The 17,102-nt window shown below is 46.4% G+C and overlaps 1 protein-coding gene across 2 annotated transcripts; it reads right to left on the bottom strand.

The window, feature by feature from the left end:
• Positions 1–1,537: 1,537 nt before the first annotated feature.
• On the bottom strand, positions 1,538–11,760 carry LMO2 (LIM domain only 2). Of its 2 annotated transcripts, none has more exons than XM_086677709.1 (4): positions 11,742–11,760; positions 11,235–11,463; positions 7,353–7,568; positions 1,538–2,534 (listed from the first exon to the last, which is right to left on the bottom strand). In XM_086677709.1, exons 2-4 carry the CDS (start codon positions 11,273–11,275, stop codon positions 2,315–2,317), a joined length of 477 nt encoding a protein of 158 aa, XP_086533835.1. In that variant the 5' UTR covers positions 11,276–11,463; positions 11,742–11,760; the 3' UTR covers positions 1,538–2,314. The 2 variants fall into 2 exon arrangements, with proteins under 2 accessions (XP_086533835.1, XP_086533834.1); XM_086677708.1 differs by lacking the exon at positions 11,742–11,760 and adding an exon at positions 11,592–11,733.
• Positions 11,761–17,102: the final 5,342 nt, after the last annotated feature.

Raw genomic sequence — 17,102 nt, 5'->3', positions numbered from 1 at the left:
ATTATGCATAACTTTTCAGGTTAGGGGCCATGAGTAGACAGTGCTTGTCCACATGTGGGAAAGCTACTGTTTAACCTTTATGTCAAATATTAACTATTAACAACCTAAGAGCACATGATCTGCCTAACTCTGGAATGTTTGAGAATAGTCATTTTCAAACCTGAGCGTGAGTCAAAATCATCTTCAGGGCTTGTTAAAGCACAGATTGCTTAACCCCATTTCGAGTTTCTGATTCACTCTGTCTGGGGTAGAACCCATGAACCTCCATTTTTAATAAATAACTTTTAGTGAAGTTTAATCTTTTAATTAAAAAATTTTTTAGCAAATCACTTCATTTCAAGCGATGCTGATACTGCTGGTTCAGGGACCACAATTTAAGAACTACATTCCTTCTATGGATTTAGAACAAACATTCCCTTCACTGGCAGCAAGTTATCCCCACCTGAGTTGCAATGCAATATAATCAGACTTCCTTTTTTTATTAAAAAAAATTTTTTTAATGTTTATTTTTGAGAGAAAAAGAGAGTGTGTGAGCAGGGAAGGGGCGGAGAGGGAGGGAGACACAGGAAACAGAAGCAGGCTCCAGCCTCTGAGCTATCAGCACAGAGCCTGATAGGGGACTCGAACCCAAAACTGTGAGATCATGACCTGAGCCAAAGTTGGCTACTTAACCGACTGGGCCACCCAGACGCCCCTAATTAGACTTCCTTTAAATAGGCCACCTTAAAGCAGTCAAATTTCCTAACTGCTTTAGCATTTTATATACCAAGAGCCATTACTTATTTCTCCTCTAGAAGAAAAAACAAACAAACCTTAACAGGAATGCCACAGTTAATTAACTATAGCATTAGATGCAGATTTCTGATGTCTTGATAATTAAACACATTAAGACTTCTTGGTGCTTGCCAATATTTTTATGAAACAACCGAGAAGTATATCCACCTAGGTTTGTCTCTCACTAGGATGGATTTGAACTAGTGAGCAGAGAGGTGATGGCCAGCAGGTGGCGCTCTGAGTCAGTTCGTGGCGGCCTGCGGAGGGTGGAAGGCAAAGGCAGAAGGCAAGATGGCCTGCTTTAAATCCTCAAAGTAAGGGTCCTCTTAACCACTTGTCATAAAATACCCTGAGACACACGTCTTGGAAAATCGAAGTGTCAAGCTCAGCATCTTTGCCACATTTCAAGCTAGGTAATTACCTTCTCTCCCAAAGGGAATCTGTTTTATGTATTTGTGTCCTTTCTAGGTTACAGGTTTCCCAAAGGCAATGATCTTGCCTTCCGTTCATTCTATACAATGCTGAAGTGAAATGCTCATTTTACAATAACAATTTAATTATTCTACATCCCTCTGAGCTACATGATGACCTGTTATATAATTGCTAGTAATACAGAAACGTGCCTGCCTCATATAAACCGTAGCAATAAATGGGAAGTTTTTATCTGACCTAAAAGTAAATTGCTTATTTACTTCTCCTTTACAGTATAAAAAGTCATTTTCCTGCCAACCCAAATTCTAAGTCATAATCAAGTAAACAACACTTCATTTTAGTCTGTCATTTTTATTGTCTGCAGAGTTTTTTTTTTTAACTACACACAGCAAATAGTTTGATATAATCTAAGATAATAAAATAGTTGAACAACTTTTGTTTTTAGATTTACATTCGTATAGAAACAATCTGTGGAACTCCTCACCTCAAAACCAGGGTGTCTAAAAACGGTGATTCATTAGCATTGCTTTAAATAATTGTTTGGTTAAAAGTTGCAGTTTCCATTCTCAACTGAAATGTGTCTCCACACAGTTTCCCTTGGGTCCAAAGCTTAAGGCCTTGGGAAGGTGGCCAAGAAGAAAGGATGGCCACTCTCCTCTCTGTCCTTCCCTTGTGTGGAGGACAGTGATTGGAGCAGGGCTGTCATAAAAGCCAGGAAGAAAAGAAATCAATTGCACATCTCTAATTGTCAAGGGTCAAGGTCCTTTGCACACGTCCCTCTCCGTAAGTGTGAAGTTCTAGGATGATGGCACGCGCCTGCCTGCCCAACACTCCTTTCCTTTACTAATCTTATCAGTGACTATGCATAGGCATAGGCGGTGGCCACTGTCCATAAGCTCTCCCTAAAGGCTGATCATCCTATCATAGTTAAGTCTTGTCCCTTGTATTATGTCACTTGGATGCTGTGGCTTGGTGCCCAGAGAGGGTCCACCATCCCCTAAGAAATGCCTCATCCCACCCTCCAATCCCCAGAGTGCCCAAGAGTGAAGACCCTACGGAGACAGTGACTTCAGTGAAACACCCCTCAGAAATGCTGGGGGACTCGGGCCTAGATCATTCCATTGATCTTAGTCCATTCGTAGATGTCCTGTTCACACACTATGTCGGAGTTGATGAGGAGGTATCTGTCGCCCACACAGAAGTGCTTCTGACAGGCGGCGCATTTGAAACATTCCAGGTGATACACTTTGTCTTTCACTCGCATCGTCATCTCATAGGCACGGATCCGCTTGTCACAGGATGCACAGAGACCATCTTGGCCAAAAAGCCTAGGGGAAAAAACAGAAAGAAAAGCTAAGAAGACGGTGGCAGAGACAATATTGGAAGAAAGGGTTTGAGGATGGGTTCCATACAGGAGGCTCAATTTCCAACAGGTCAGGAACAAAGGACAAGGTGGGTCCAGGGAGGCTCACAGAGCCTTTCCTAGAGGGAAGGAGGGACTGTGGCATGAGGCTGCAACCCATGGCATTTGTGTTTGGCATAACCTGCCCCTTTTCTGAGCTCTCCCTCTCTGTGGCCACCGGTCCAGGCTGCCCCAGGCCCCTCTTCTGTGGAGAAGTGCCTAGCTGAAGTGATTTAAGTTAAGATGTTAGGCAGTACTGTATGTCCCTTCCCAGGGGAACTTTCATTTTAGAAGAAGAGCTGGAGTAAACCCCTGGGGACCTTTGGAGAGGGAACTGACCAGGAATGCAATGAAATGGGCATCTTTCTGAGACTCTCAGATTCTCTCATGTCAACAGCCACTGATTCCACCCACGGGGAGGGCTGGTCTCAAACTCCTCCATAAGCTAAAATGGCCACCTCTGCATGACTGTTCGTTGGGGCCCCGGCTTCTGGGAGACAGTGAGAGCTGGATAGAAGACACTTAGCACAGTTAACCGTGCCTCAAGAATCTGGGAGATAAGCGGCATCTTTCCACATTGAATGGCAGAGCTTACTTCAAGGTCCTCGCTGCTCCATTGGTGTGAATCTGTGGAGAAACTTTTCTTCCGACGCTGAAATCAAGACTCCCCTAAGTCTCAATCAATCACTTATTTCGAGCAATATTCAATGTCAAGGTGGGAGAGGCAACATGGTGGAGCTCAGTGCAGTGGTTCTTAAGCTGTGGTCCTGGGGCCAGCAGCATTTGCTAGAAATGGGAACTTGCTACAAATGCACATTCTCAAGCCTCCTGATTGAGACACTCTGGGGATGAGGCCTAGCAGTCTGGTTACGGAATACTTCCAGGTGTTTCTGATGCAGGCTGAGGTTTTGCAATCAGCCTGTGAGAGTGGAATAGCGCAAGTACTGGAATCAGAAGACCCAGATTCAGTCCAAGACTACAGCGCAGAGCACTGAGTGGCCTCAGTGGGACCTCAGACTCCCTGAGCTTCTGAAATGGCAGTGACCACAGCATCTACTCCATTATGAGAAGGATCAAACTGAGCATTGTCAAAGCACCAACGATCAAAGGCTAAGCCAACATTGGTTATAACACGTCAGGTGTATTCCCAATGGCGCAGTCCTGTTACAGGAGGTCATTTTCACGTGTGCCTGCTAACATGGCATGTTAGCGGGTCCTTTCCACATAAAACATTTTGGATAGTTTTAGGCAAATGCTTCTTACTGGAAGTTCGTATTAACTTCAGAATAGCAGAGAATCAATTGGTGCATTCTGAGAGGCTATGGGGGAGACAGGAGCAATCGACAAATTTTGAAACATTTGGACAGAATTAACGGAATCAAGAAGACGCGGTCTGTGGGTAAAGGGCTGAGAGTTAGAGCCAGGGCCCGGCTAGTTTCCCCCTGAATCCTGCTTTGCATTTGAGGCTCTCTAAGTGTTTTCAAGGCACCACGTGGGAGCAAACTCATTATAGGGGGAAGAACATTTTATCCCAACGTAGCAGATGGCGGAGCTGTAGGAAACTGCCACCTTGGAGGTCACAGAGTGGAAAGACAGTTATGGTTTTCTGACTATTCAGTAAGTTGAGTTTGGGACTGAGCAGGGATAGACGACTCACAAAACAGTGTGCGTGGAATGAAGCCAACGCCTGGGGTGTGTGACCCTTAAGGAAGGAGAGCATTTATTAAAGGGAAGTTGGGGGTAAATTACAATACACATCAGGCAGTTAATGAGGGGAAGGACAAAGGACTAATATTTGGGAGGCAAGCTCAGGTCTAACTAGCCAGGTGCCCTGGAGCAAATGACATCCTCTCTTCTGGCTTCTGTGTCTCAAGCTGTAAAAGCAAGGGAACTGGGAGAAAAGGTTTCTGCAGCCCCTTCCAGCTCTGGTATTCTGAGATTCCACTAACAGGAAAAATAAACCAGGACTTGACATCTAATTTGAGCATTCACCTCAAGAACTGGTGCCTTAGGCTGGATATCCCTGAAGCAGACCCCGAGGAGGGGAATTATTAAGGATGTATTCTCAGGGGAAACTGGTAAGGCAGCAAGGGAAGCCAGGTAGAAGGGGAGGCAGACAAGCAAAGTTGTAATCTCCAGCAAAGGCCCTGGGGCGGGGGGGGGGGGGGGGGGGGGGAGGGGGGGGCTCTGGGCCAATGGCACGGGGACTCTGGGGTATGTCTCCAGGTCTGCCGGCTCCAGGCAAGGCTGCAAGGCTTTGGTGCTCCTGCAGTGCCAGTCATTGGTTAACATCAAGGTCCGCTGGGGGTCTGGGGGGCAGTGGGCACACTTCTGGCTCTAACAGAGGTACTGTTGGCTGTTGCAAGTGAAACCACTGTGGAGTGGGATGCACTGCACACAAAAGTTGGTAGAAAGGGATCCGAGGGAATCTGGGCCCGGTACTGACATTAACAGCTACGATTAGGTTCCCTCCCAGCAACATAACACAGCAGCATCAGGGTTTAGGTCGGCACTGGAGATCTCATAAATATTTGAAGCTAAATGTCTGAAAAGGACTGTAACAGGCGAGTCAGCTGTGGGAAATCCTCAAGAGGAGCAGTTCTCCTGGGGCGGGGTAGGGGGGCGGGAAGAAGACTGAACCCCATCACGGAACCCCCAGAGAGTCACCGCACCCCAACTTGCCTCTTTAAAAGACTGCCAGATATGTTAAGAATGCAAGTAAGCAAGTCCATGGCTAAAGGACCATTCCTGAAGCCAAAGACAGTTTTTCTCCTCTGTCAAGAGGTGTCAATGTCTTAAGCTTTCTCCTGCCCATTTTAATAACAATAATATAAATATTAAAGGATGGCTGGAACCGCCTGCACTAACACAGAGTTAATTAACATGTTGCCTAGGAATGTAGCAGGGAGAAGAATTATTTCGTGTCACCAAGACACAAGTTAATTAACATTGGGTTCTCCCAGACAATTTTTTTTCCCCTCTTCTTTTTAAAAATGCAAAAGATTAACAAGCCCAGGCAGCACTGGGTTTATTCTTGAATGTTATATAAAACCACAGAGATAGGGAGAAGCTGGGGCTCTTTTGACCTTACTCTATCTGCACTATTTAATAAGATTCAAATGATTTGACAGGGATGTAGTCAGGGGGCCCAATGGGGATCATTTACCCGTCTGCTTTCTGCACTGACTTTTGGCAAACTGGTAGCCGGCAAAATCAGGTCTCTGTTTATCCCAGTTCCATTTTCTTGTAACTTAATAAAAAATGGACCACAATTATAATCATGATCATTGAAAACTCTACTTATTTTCTCTGAACCACCAAGTTTGCAAGGACTTTATTGGAGAATTTAGGGGGGAATAAAAGGCACTTATTCTATCAGTCTGGGTAAACAGATAAGCTTCCTTCACCGTGGAATTGCCTGCATTTTTTTTTTTTTTTTAATGTAAAAATGCTCTGAGGGCAGGTTTGGGAGGCAGAGGTAGCCTGGCCGCCAAGGGCACTGGAGTCTAAACAAGCTTCCCTGGGTTGGGTGGTCCTAATGTATTACGGCTGCATGCTCCACAGACGCTGTGCCCCAGGAAGATGGCAAAAAACTGACAGCTATACAGTTGAACAGATCTGACAGTAGAGGGCACAGAGTTACCTGCACGGCAGCTAATATGAAACTGGAAATGCTAGAACATTCCGAACCAAGGCACTCGTTGAGTGCTGGGAAACTCACATGGCCAACAGCGTGACCCGGAGCATCAGAGATGTCCTTAGCTCCTGTCTCAGTGGGTGTCCTAGAGTTCCTATTTTTCCTTCCGTTCTCCCATCTCTTGTTCATTAGGTAGGAAAAGACTCGATGATCCTGTCATGAGGGTTGGTTGCAAGAGCAGCTAACATCTGTTTGACGTTCACGCACCAGGCCAAGAACTTTACACGTATGACCCCATCTAATCCTCGCCGCGTCCTTGGAAGTAGGTGCGGCTATTATCCCCATTTCTATAGATGAGGAGATCAAGGCTGGGGAAGGGTAAGTAGCTTGCCCGAGTTCACACAGCTAGAACGCTGTGTTGTTGGGACTCACACCTACAGCTGACTTCAGAACTATTGCCCTGTCACAGTCAAAAGCTTGGAGCTTTCCCGGGCGCCTGGGTGGCTCAGTTAAGCGTCTGACTCTTTAATTTCAGCTCAGGTCATGATCTCACGGTTGGTGGGTTGGAGCCCCGCATGGGGCTCTGTGCTGACAGTGTAGAGCCTGATTGGGATTCTCTGTCTCCCTCTCTTTCTCTCAAAATAAATAAACTTAAAAAAAAAAAAAAGCTTGGAGCTTTGAAATGTCTCATCATATAATATTGGGGTCCTACAAAAAATTATTTACAACCTAGATATATGTTTTGAAGCATTCAATGAGCTCCTAAGAACCTACCCTCAAACTGGTCAACTCCAGCACTCCTGGATCCTCCGGCCCGACATGCGTACCCCTCCCCAGTCCTTGTGCCCCACCATGCCCCCCCCCCAGGGGACTTCTATTCAGCATTTCATGTTTATCATTCTCTCACCTTTAAAAAAACTAGTATTTTAGCACAGAGGAATGCGTCCCTGAGAATATGCTCCTCCAGCAGGAGGAGATGCCAACTACTTCTCTGCACAAGGCAGCTAGGCTCAGCCTCTGGCCTGAGCGGAAGAGGTGGACCTACACTCAGATGGTCTGTGGACTGTCCCCTCCCTGCTCAGGGCCCCAGGCGTGGACATAGCGTACCTGAGATAGTCCCTTCGGCAGAGCTTCCGGCCCAGCTTGTAGTAGAGGCGCCGCCCCACCTCGCCCAGCCGGCACCCGCAGAGGTCGCAGCTCAGACAGTCCTCGTGCCAGTACTGGTCGATGGCCTTCAGGAAGTAGCGGTCCCCAATGTTCTGCTGGCAGCCGCCGCATGTCAGCAGGGACGGGGGGATCTGCAGCACTTCATCCACTGGCTCCCTGGAGAGAAGACCAAGCATTAGGGACAACCACATGACAAGCACCGGAGGTCAGGAACTGCTCTGGGCCGAACTGGACAGTTAGGTGCCTGTTGGTGACATCAGGAGAAAGGACGGGGCTCCACATCCTGAGGCTGAACTGCCGAGAGGCCCCCGTTAGCCTGAGTCAGGCCTGGAGGGAGCTAGGTCTCTTCCCCTCCATGCTATAGAAGTAAATGCAGGGCACCAAGAGGTACACCCCGTGGGGGAGGGGGGCGGGGTTGTGGCCCCTGCCTGCCGCCCAGCACTTTCTGGGCCTCTCTGCCGTCTTTTTCTTTTTTCCACTCTCCCCTCCTACTCTCCCCTGTATCTTGGCATTTCTCCTTCTTTTCCAACTCCCATGCCTAGACTCAAGGGCACTGCCAAACCTCAGGGGAGGCACTCCAGGCTCAAAGAGTTACTTGCTTCAGGGACAGCCCACTACCCAGAGGGCTAAAGCTCTACAAATTCCCTGTCGAATGGACCTGCCATCCTAACCCAAGCCCTTCCCAACTGCACAAAGAGCAGAAGTGAGGAAGAAAAAAGAAAGTGATAAAAAAATTATCTTAGGTTGTTTTGTTTCCCAAATAAAAATGCCATCAGGATATAATAGGAATTCTCATTATCATTAAAATATATATATACATATATGTATATATATATTTTACAGAAATTCCACATCTCATCTTTATTACTGAATGAACCCTTGGAGAAAAATCCCAGGTATTAAGGCCATTGTTAGACTTATAAAGGCCATTAAATAGACCTTTCTGCATGTGAAAATTTTTACAACAGCAAAACTGATTTGGATAAAGCTGATTTAGGAAAGAAAATGAGGAAGGGGCAATGATTATTTTCAAGAGTAGACGGCAATTAAACAGATTCTGAAATCTCCATCCAGGCCTGCTAACAGTGAGCCTGTGATACGTGTTCCCTCCTTAAAAGGTGAGACAGTGTCTCGAGTTCACTTCGCTTCCCTGGAATCGGAATACTCCAGTTTTACGTTTTAAAATAAATAATTTTATTTGCCAAAAGAAAATAAGAGCGGAAAGAAACATTTCCAGCACCGAATGGGATGCAGGAAAAACCTAATACCTGTTGATTTGTAACAATTAACAAGCGCTCTTTTGAACCTTACTCAAAGGCAAATCTTTTTTTTTTTTTTTTAATCTATTATGCTTTAAAAAATGGACTGGCTTCTGATTGTGCAATTCCCAAAGGGAGTTTCCTCCTCCATACCTTGAGGGTATGAATCTTTCTCCTATTTCTAGCTGACACTAATTTGCCAGGTAACCTTGTGCCCTGATTGGTCTGTGCCCATAGAGCTCAGCACCAATTATACTTAGGGACGATGAGACTCACGTGATCAGTGTTGTAATGCACGCACGCTGACAACTCCAGGTGCCTCTTTAAAGTGGTCACCTCCCTGTGAATATTTAGGAATACTGAAACCAAGTCCATGCCTTATAGACCAAGTGTAAGGGTCCTTCATAAGATGATCCCTTCTTAGAATAAGAAAATGTGAAACCCAAGTCAGTTTTTTTCTTAAACTGAAGACTTTAAAGAGTTGTAAAAATTCACTGAAGCCTGACTTGCTTTTCTTTGTTTCCACAGGTTATACATAAGGACTGCCATTCTCCCTTCTGAAAGATAATATCCCCAGCATTTCACATGTGTCAGCTCAGAAGCACATGTCCTCTCTTCCCACCGCCCATGGTCTTACTCGGGCTTCCAGAAACACTCATGGAACCTCAACCACGCTGGATGCCCTGATGCTGATGCTGCCAACCAACTGTGAAAGAGGAGAACTTTCACCTTTCTGGTGCAAAGTTGCCTGGAAATAAAATGATCTGCTCTTGTTACTCACAGGTAAGCGGTAGGGGCCACCCAATGCCTGGTAGAGGAAATCTATCCATTGGTGAATCCTGGCTGGCTTTCTGTCTAAATGTTTCATTTGCAAATGCCTAGGCAAGCTTCTATCTGTAAATTGGAGATGCTGATAGTCAAGGCCCACGTTGGTTTGAGTAAGTAATCACAGTGAAAAAGCACAAACTTTGAAAAGGGCAAACCTTCAGGGAACTGAAACTTCCAGATTTATCTTCCAATAAAAGGATTAGTGGCTAAATTCTGTTGATCGAAAAGGCATTAGGCACCAATTCATCCCATTCACTCTTATTGTATTACTGTGGTCTTGCTCAGACTCTGAAAACTCAGGGCTAAGTTGTCATTCCAGATTGATTAAAAAAAAAGGGGGGGGGGTGGTACAGACCACCCTGTAAACCCTGCATCTGCATAGATAGGTTCTTTTAAAAATGAATGTTATTTTTCTCCCGAGAACTTATTTATGGAAGCTGTGTTTTCCTTAGAACCAACCTAGCCCCTTGTAGACCTGGTGTGAGAGCCTTCAAGACTCAACAGTAATGTTTATATTCTCACTGGATCATGGTACTTCCTGTATTTTATAAGAGCATGCTGAGTGTTTATGCTGGTAACGAGGATAAAACCCACGTACATAAACACCATAGCCGGCTGAAACTGGGGGAGGGGGAGACTTCAATCAGGAAAGCACAGTTCCTTTAAAGCAGGAAAAGAAAAGAAAAGAGAAGACAAATGCGTCTTAAAAGCACAAATGGACAAGTCATTAACCAGCTCCTTTGGTCTGTGTAACAAATCCCTTCAAAGGATTAGATGGGGACTTCAAAGGAATAAAAATTCTCAATACCAGACAGCTAATGAATCTTAAAAGGGCATTTGCGCTGACGGGAAAATGATATCTCAAACAATCCTTTCTCCCCTTGTTAACGCTAAAGAATGGTTTGGAGGTATAGGTTGGGAATAGGGGAACGTTCCAAACCAGGACGAGGCTCTGAAAACAAATGTGGCAAATGCTCATTGGAGCTCTGGCTCCCTGACCCCAAACCCTTTGGAGCCCGTGAAAAATGCTATGAGACACCGCTCCCCAGAGTTCACCTATACACAAAATGGTGCACTAACTTTTGAGGTTCACAGGCCCCCCCATCAGTGGATCCCAAGGGAGAGGGAAATACATATACTCCAATTAACTCCGGATTTAGGGGCTCGAAAGTCTCTGGTGGCCGGAGAGAGCTGCTAGGTGGACGCTCGGACCTCCTCGCCCGCGGGTCCCTGGCGGTACTGGCAGCCGCCCCACCTGCGCACCGCAAAGGGGGCCGTCGGGGACTCGGGAGGCCTCCGCTTGGAATGTCCCCCTTTCCAGGATCAAATGGACAAAGAGAATGGGGACCGAGAAAGCGAGGGGGGAGAAGGAAGTAGAACCAAGCCCGGCACGCTCTCGGGACTGCACCTGCGCACCTCCAATCTCCCCTTGTGCCTGCTCCGGTGTAAACTTTCTGACCCGCGGTGGCTTTGAGGTGCGTCCCGGGTAGCCGAGAAGGGCCCGCAGAGGTGCCAGGCCGACCCCCTCTCCCTGCCGCTGGTGGCCCAGCCCCTCTCCCAGTGCCCCCCGAGCCACCCGCGAGAAAGGGGGAGCCCTGCTCCAGGCGAAGGGAGCCAAGGGCACGCTGCGGGCGCGCACCTGAAACCTTCTCGCCCGCCGCCCGCGCCACCCTGCAGCCCTGGGGCGCGAGGCCGTGGTCACCGTGGGTGGCAGGGGCAGGGGAGCCACACTTACTCAGACGGGTCCAGGCTCTTCCTCTCGATGGCTGAGGACATTGGGGAGGGAGGTGGCGTGCCAAGCGGCGGGGGCGCTCCCTTTGTGGCGCGGGGCTGGCCGGCTGCCGGGGCTCGGACCCCCTCGGGTGCTCGGGCGCCGCCGCCGCCGCCGCTCCTGCACCTCCTCTTGCTCCGGCGCTCCGGCGGCGAGCTCGCCCCTCCGCGCTCAAGGACAGTCACCGCGCTCCCTTCAAACGCCAAAGAGAGAGAGCGAATCACCGGGCTGCCGGCGCGCCGCGGCCGAGGCGGGGACCGGGGCGCGCAGCCTGGCCCCAGCGGCTGCAGCTGCTGCTGCTGCTGCTGCTCAGGACTTAACCTTCCATCCCGGTCCCGCCGCCGCCACCGCCGCCGCCGCCGCTGCCGCCACCGCCACCGCCAGGTCCGGCTCGGCTTGCGCGCTGTCGCCGGCTCCGCGCCGCCCGCGGGGATCGTGCGCGCCCGCCCGGCCGCGCCGAGTCCCTCGCACCTATGGCCCGGGTCGCGGCGCGCGGCTCGCCGCCGAGGGCAGGGAGGGGGCGGCGGCCTGGGGGCGGGGAGGGGACCGTGCCTCTCTCCCCGGGCTCCCTCCTCTCTCGGGAAGGTCTATTTTCGCTCAGCTTCCCTCTGTCTCTGGTTTCATTTCCTTTTTCCTGATCACGATTCAAATACAATAGAAGGAAATCACATTTAAAGAGACAGCTGCCCGGTCCCCCCCCCCCCTTTTTTTTAACGGGGCTCCTGGGGATTAGCAATACAAACAGCAGCAGCATCAGGACTGACTTGCTTCTTAAAGGGGCCAGCGTCGGGGACAGGCAGAGTCGCTCAGTGAACACCTCTCCTTACAGAGGCGGCTGGGTTGCCTCTAAATCGTTCTTCAGGGCTTCCCCCCTTCGGCGTTTCCCTTTTGGTTAACTAAGACTGAAAGTAACCAGCAGGCCGCTCAAGGAAGAAAGAAAAGACAAGAACATGAGATAAGCACATACAGAAATGCCAGCGTCCCGAGTGGCTTTCGCGCCCGTCCGGGGTTCGAGGTCCCAGGTCCTCAGACACCGTGCGCGGGGCTGCCCCGGACAGCGCGGCTCTGCTTGCTGGCTGCGGGTTTGTGACTGCGTCCGCGCTCCAGAGAGGAGCCTGGTGCTGTGCGAGGAGGGACCGAACGGGCTGGGTACGCCTGAGCAGTGCCAGGGGCAGCTAATCCCGGAGGTGGGGGGGGTGGTTGGGAGGGACCACGCTGGTCTGAGTCTCCTCTCCATCTGCTGGCGGCAGAATTCCATCCCTCAGCATCTTTCAAAAATCTGACTCCTGCGGTGAAAGTGCCCCCATGGAAAGTGCCAGTAATACTCTGCACAGAGAAAAGTGCCTTTCCAATGATCAAGAACAGTACTTGGGAGCTACTATTTTGCCGTGGATCAGGGAAAGAGAAAGAAGCCAGACTTTTGGAGTTCTGGTTTCCCTTCCAACCACAAAGGCAAACAAAGTCTAGGAAGAGGAGGAGGCTAATAGTTTGTCCTTCTGTACGGAAAAACTTTGGGCCTTATCAGAGTTCTTTGCAAATTATTATACTCAGAAATTATTATTTTTCAGAAATGATTATTAAAGGTCTATTTGTGCATGATCCCAGTCACCAGTCTTGTAAAGAGGAAATTACCAAATACTTTCAGAACTCATAGTTTTATATAAACAGTCTGGATCATGGTCATAGACATTTTATTCCCATTTTAAAGATGACGTTGAAGGACTTGGATGAGATTACCTTGAAAGGTTGGTGGTTGAAGTCAGAACTGAGTTCCTGATTAGTTCATTTTCCTTGTTCAGAGCCGATCCTCACTGACTTTGCACGAGCATAAACCAGAATTTACCATTGCGTGCATGGTTTTGTCATGTTCTTGTCTCCATGTGCAAGGTGGGGGTCCCTAATGGGTATAATTAACACTGTGTGCTGTGTGTGTGTGTGCGCGCGTGTGCGTGTGTGTGTGTGTGTGTGTGTGTGTGTGTGTGATGAAAGAAGCCCGAAGAGCAGCTTTGGGTCCCAGTCAAGGCCTTCAGTATATAAAAACATATTGTCCTGATCAGACCCTTGCTTTTAACAAAAAAAAAAAAAAAAAAAAAAAAGAAAGAAAGAAAGAAAGAAAGAAAGAAAGAAAAAAAAAAAAAAGAAACTCCCTAGACATTTTAGGCAAGTCCAAATTATGTGATAAATATGTAACTTACCACTCTACAATCAGAAATGAAAATAAACCTATAGTTCGTGGTTAGCAGTTTACCTACTTATAGCCAGGCAGTGTGGTGGTTAAATGCCAGAGCTACCTGGGTTTTACTTAGGCCCTTATCAGCTAGCATGGCCTAGGAAAGTTACTTCATCTGAAGAGAAAGAATTGGGTAGTGGCTCTGGAGTCAGACTGTCAACATTCTAACCCAGTTTCCCACCTGTGTGAACCTGGGCTAAAAGCAAGAATTTAAACTCCCAATACCCTCATCTGTAAAATGGGGATGCTGGAACCCATTGCATCAGTTGTTGTGACGATTAAAAGAGTAAATGCATGTAAAATGTGGCACATGAGCTTATAATGGGGTGGGGGTGATGACAGATAGGAGATTAAATGCATGGAAAGCACTCAATGTACATTAAGTGCACATAAAAGGCAGCTGCTGTGTTATAGCAAAACACATCATTGGGAGAGTTTAAAAAGAGCTTGAATTCAGCAATTCCTCTGGGTATTTATCCAAAGAAAATGAAAAAACTAACTTGAAAAGATATATGCATCTGCACGTTCATTGCAGTCTTATGTCTTACAATAGCCAAGATATGGAAGCAACCTGTCCTTGTACGGATGAATGGATAAAGAAAATGTGTGTGTGTGTATACATATACACACAATGGAATATTACCTAGCCATTAAAAAGAATGAAGTCTTGTCATTTGCAACAACATGGATGAGCCCTGAGGGCATTATGCTAAGTGAGAAGTAAATCAGAGAATGACAAATTCCATAGGAACTCACTTATAGGCGGAATCTAAAAAACAAGAAAACAAGCTCTTAGATACAGAACAGATTGGTGGTTGCCAGAGGCGAGGGAAAGGGGCAGGTGAAATGGGTATAGGTGGTCAAAAAGTACAAAATTTCAGCTATAAAATAAATAGCTCCTGGGGATATAATGTACAGCATGGTGACTCTAATAATAATACTGTGTTGCATGTTTGAAAGTTGCTGAGAGAGCAAATCTTAAAAGTTCTCATCACAAGAAAAAAACCTATGTAACCGTGGTGATGGATGTTAACTAGACTTATTATGGTGATCTTTTGCAATATATGCAAATACTGGATCATTATATTGCACACCTGAAACTAATATAATGTTGTATGTCAATTATACTTCAATAAAAGATAAATTAAAAATTCAAAAATCAATAGGGAGAGCTTGGAATTAAATTTAAAGGTGAAATGGGGGCTTAAAATAAGAATTTCTCACCATATTTATAAACGATTCCCTGTTTTTAAAAAGCAAATGGAGCCGAGTCCCATCACTTCGCTTCCTATTGCCTGAACATACGAGCATTTTTCATTTCAGTGTTCACTGTCTGGGTGACTAGATGATATGTTTGCATCTGCTTGCTTCTATTAAATCAGTTAAGTTGCTACCTTCCTTGTTACAGGTTTGTATGGGGGCTCAAGTTAGCTGTTAAAATAAATATATCCTCAAGGCAACCTCTGAACCACCAACTTTTGGGCATCAAGTTCCCTCTTAATAATAGGCTTCTGTTTTGACCCCAGTGTGTGAAGAAAGAGAGATTACTGCCTATGACTTTGGGTCAGTTTCTTATCTTTCACAACTCTTTGGGGAGAACTTCCTTAGAGAAAGTGAATATTTGAAATGGTATCTTAAGATTTCAATTTCACACACAGTGGTTGTAAGAAATAACTGCCTACCAGTGGGATTTCATTTCTATTCAACGGGCAATTAAATTGCTCAAATTTAAGCTTAACATTTAGAATCAAGTCTCAAAATGTGTTTTTATTATGAATAATTTTAAAGCAATTGTGACCTTACTGTATCTTTCTATAGCAAACCTTATGCCTTATGCAGAAGAGGGACTCAGTAACTATGAGGCAATTCAAACATGCAAAACAGTTCTTGAGAGTTGGGGAAATCTGTACTTATACCCACCCAGTGGGATTGCAATTTAATTCTTCTTCCCCACCCCAGCCCCTTCTCCTTGCTAATCTTGAACACCTTAAAATTTAGAAATTTTAACTTCTAAATTAAAATTGAATGTGAATGTCAGAGGAAGACCGAATCAGTCGGCGTGATGAATCTGACCTCAGGTAGATTGCTTTCTTCCTGTTGGCATTTTCTATTCTTTTTGCTTATTACATTTACAATTGTTTTCTAGGGAAGAGCGGTTTCAAGTGACTAAGGCTGCATTTCTTTGCTAAAATGGACTTCTAATAGAAATGAAAATGCAAATGTCATTGGGAAAATGCCAAGAGTGAAAATTTACTTCTTTTATTTCTTTTCCCAATCGTTAGAAGCTAAGTGGTATCACATGCCTGTGAGCTGTGACATTCACGTATAGAAACAAAAATAAAGATTTGTCTTAATATGGCTCCAGTTCCCATGCAAAATTCTTTAAACTGCTCAATTGTCATAGGCATCTGGCTCCCAAACTCATCCCAGGACATTTTTAGTTGGTGGATATGTTTTCACAGAATGTTAGACCTATTAGTAATCTTAGTAATAAATAAATCAGGTTACCTGTACAGTTGAATAGACCCCCAAAAAGTCTTTAAAAATCCATTTCAACTGAGGCTCAGGAGAATGAGCATAGATGTTAGACAGACACAGCTCAGCTGGTTACTAGCTGTGTGATTTGAAGGAAGTTACTTCACCTCTCTGAACTTCAGTTTCTATATCTGTAAATGGAGGCAGTTGTAATGCTTAGCAGGGTTGGGACTAGGGTGAGGCCACTGCGATCACCTCACAGGAGTTTTAAGAGGATGTGCTAAGAGTTTTAGCATGATGTGTGTGAAAATGCTTTGCACACTAATGGTGCATAGTAAATACATAGAAATGAGAGTTGTTGGGGCACCTGAGCGGCTCAGTTGCTTAAGCGTTCGACTTTGGCTCAGGTCATGATTTCGAGGTTCGTGGGTTCGAACCCCGCGTCGGGCTCTGGGCTGACAGCTCAGAGCCTGGAGCCTGCTTTGGATTCTGTGTCTCCCTCTGTCTGCCCCTCCACTGCCTGCACTCTATCTCTCGCATTATCTCAAAAATAAATAAACATTTAAAAAAATAAAAAATAAAAGAAATGATAGTTGTTGTTATTACCTCATCTTTCAGAAGTTATCACCACTGTATCAGGAAACAACTAGCTAGTCTCCCAGCTAGTCAAAGCTACAGGAAGAGCTGAAGTGTATGTAAGACATCAACCAGCCCCAGGCTTGGGGGGCCCACATTTGTCAGCCAGAAATGCAGGACTGTACCCATTTACGTTCTGGACAAGCTGCTGACACTTCATTGCTTCTCTACTATGTTGTCTGCTTCAGCTACATCCTTGACTTTAGCTGTCTGATTTTCCCCTTTCCAACAACTTCTAGACCCACTTTTACACCTAAGACAAGAGGCGGGATCGGGTGGTCAATCATTGCTCCCAGATATCACAATTCCACAGCAGGGTCTTAGCAGAATTAAGCTCCTAGCATGTCCTAGTGGAAGGAACCTCAAAAATGTGACTTCCTGGCTTGTTCTTTGGAGCAGAAGGGGTTCTGAGGCACCTCCCTAGGGGGCTTCACCTGCGTCTGTTCCAACCGCAGCAGCGCTGTACTTGTTGACCTTTGACATACTGCCTG

This window comes from Puma concolor, chromosome D1 (genome assembly GCF_028749965.1).
Source record: "Puma concolor isolate L17-30 chromosome D1, mPumCon1.1.hap2, whole genome shotgun sequence".
NCBI classification, from domain to species: domain Eukaryota; kingdom Metazoa; phylum Chordata; class Mammalia; order Carnivora; family Felidae; genus Puma; species Puma concolor.
The sequence above is the reverse complement of the archived record's forward strand: the minus strand, read 5'-3'. Positions and strand labels throughout refer to the sequence as shown.

Coding starts and splice junctions, on each gene's coding strand:
- LMO2 (XM_086677708.1), bottom strand. Junction 7,569..11,234: donor AAGAGCCTGGACCCGTCTGA/GTAAGTGTGGCT, acceptor TCTTCTCTCCAG/GGAGCCAGTGGATGAAGTGC. Junction 2,535..7,352: donor TGCCGAAGGGACTATCTCAG/GTACGCTATGTC, acceptor TTTTTCCCCTAG/GCTTTTTGGCCAAGATGGTC.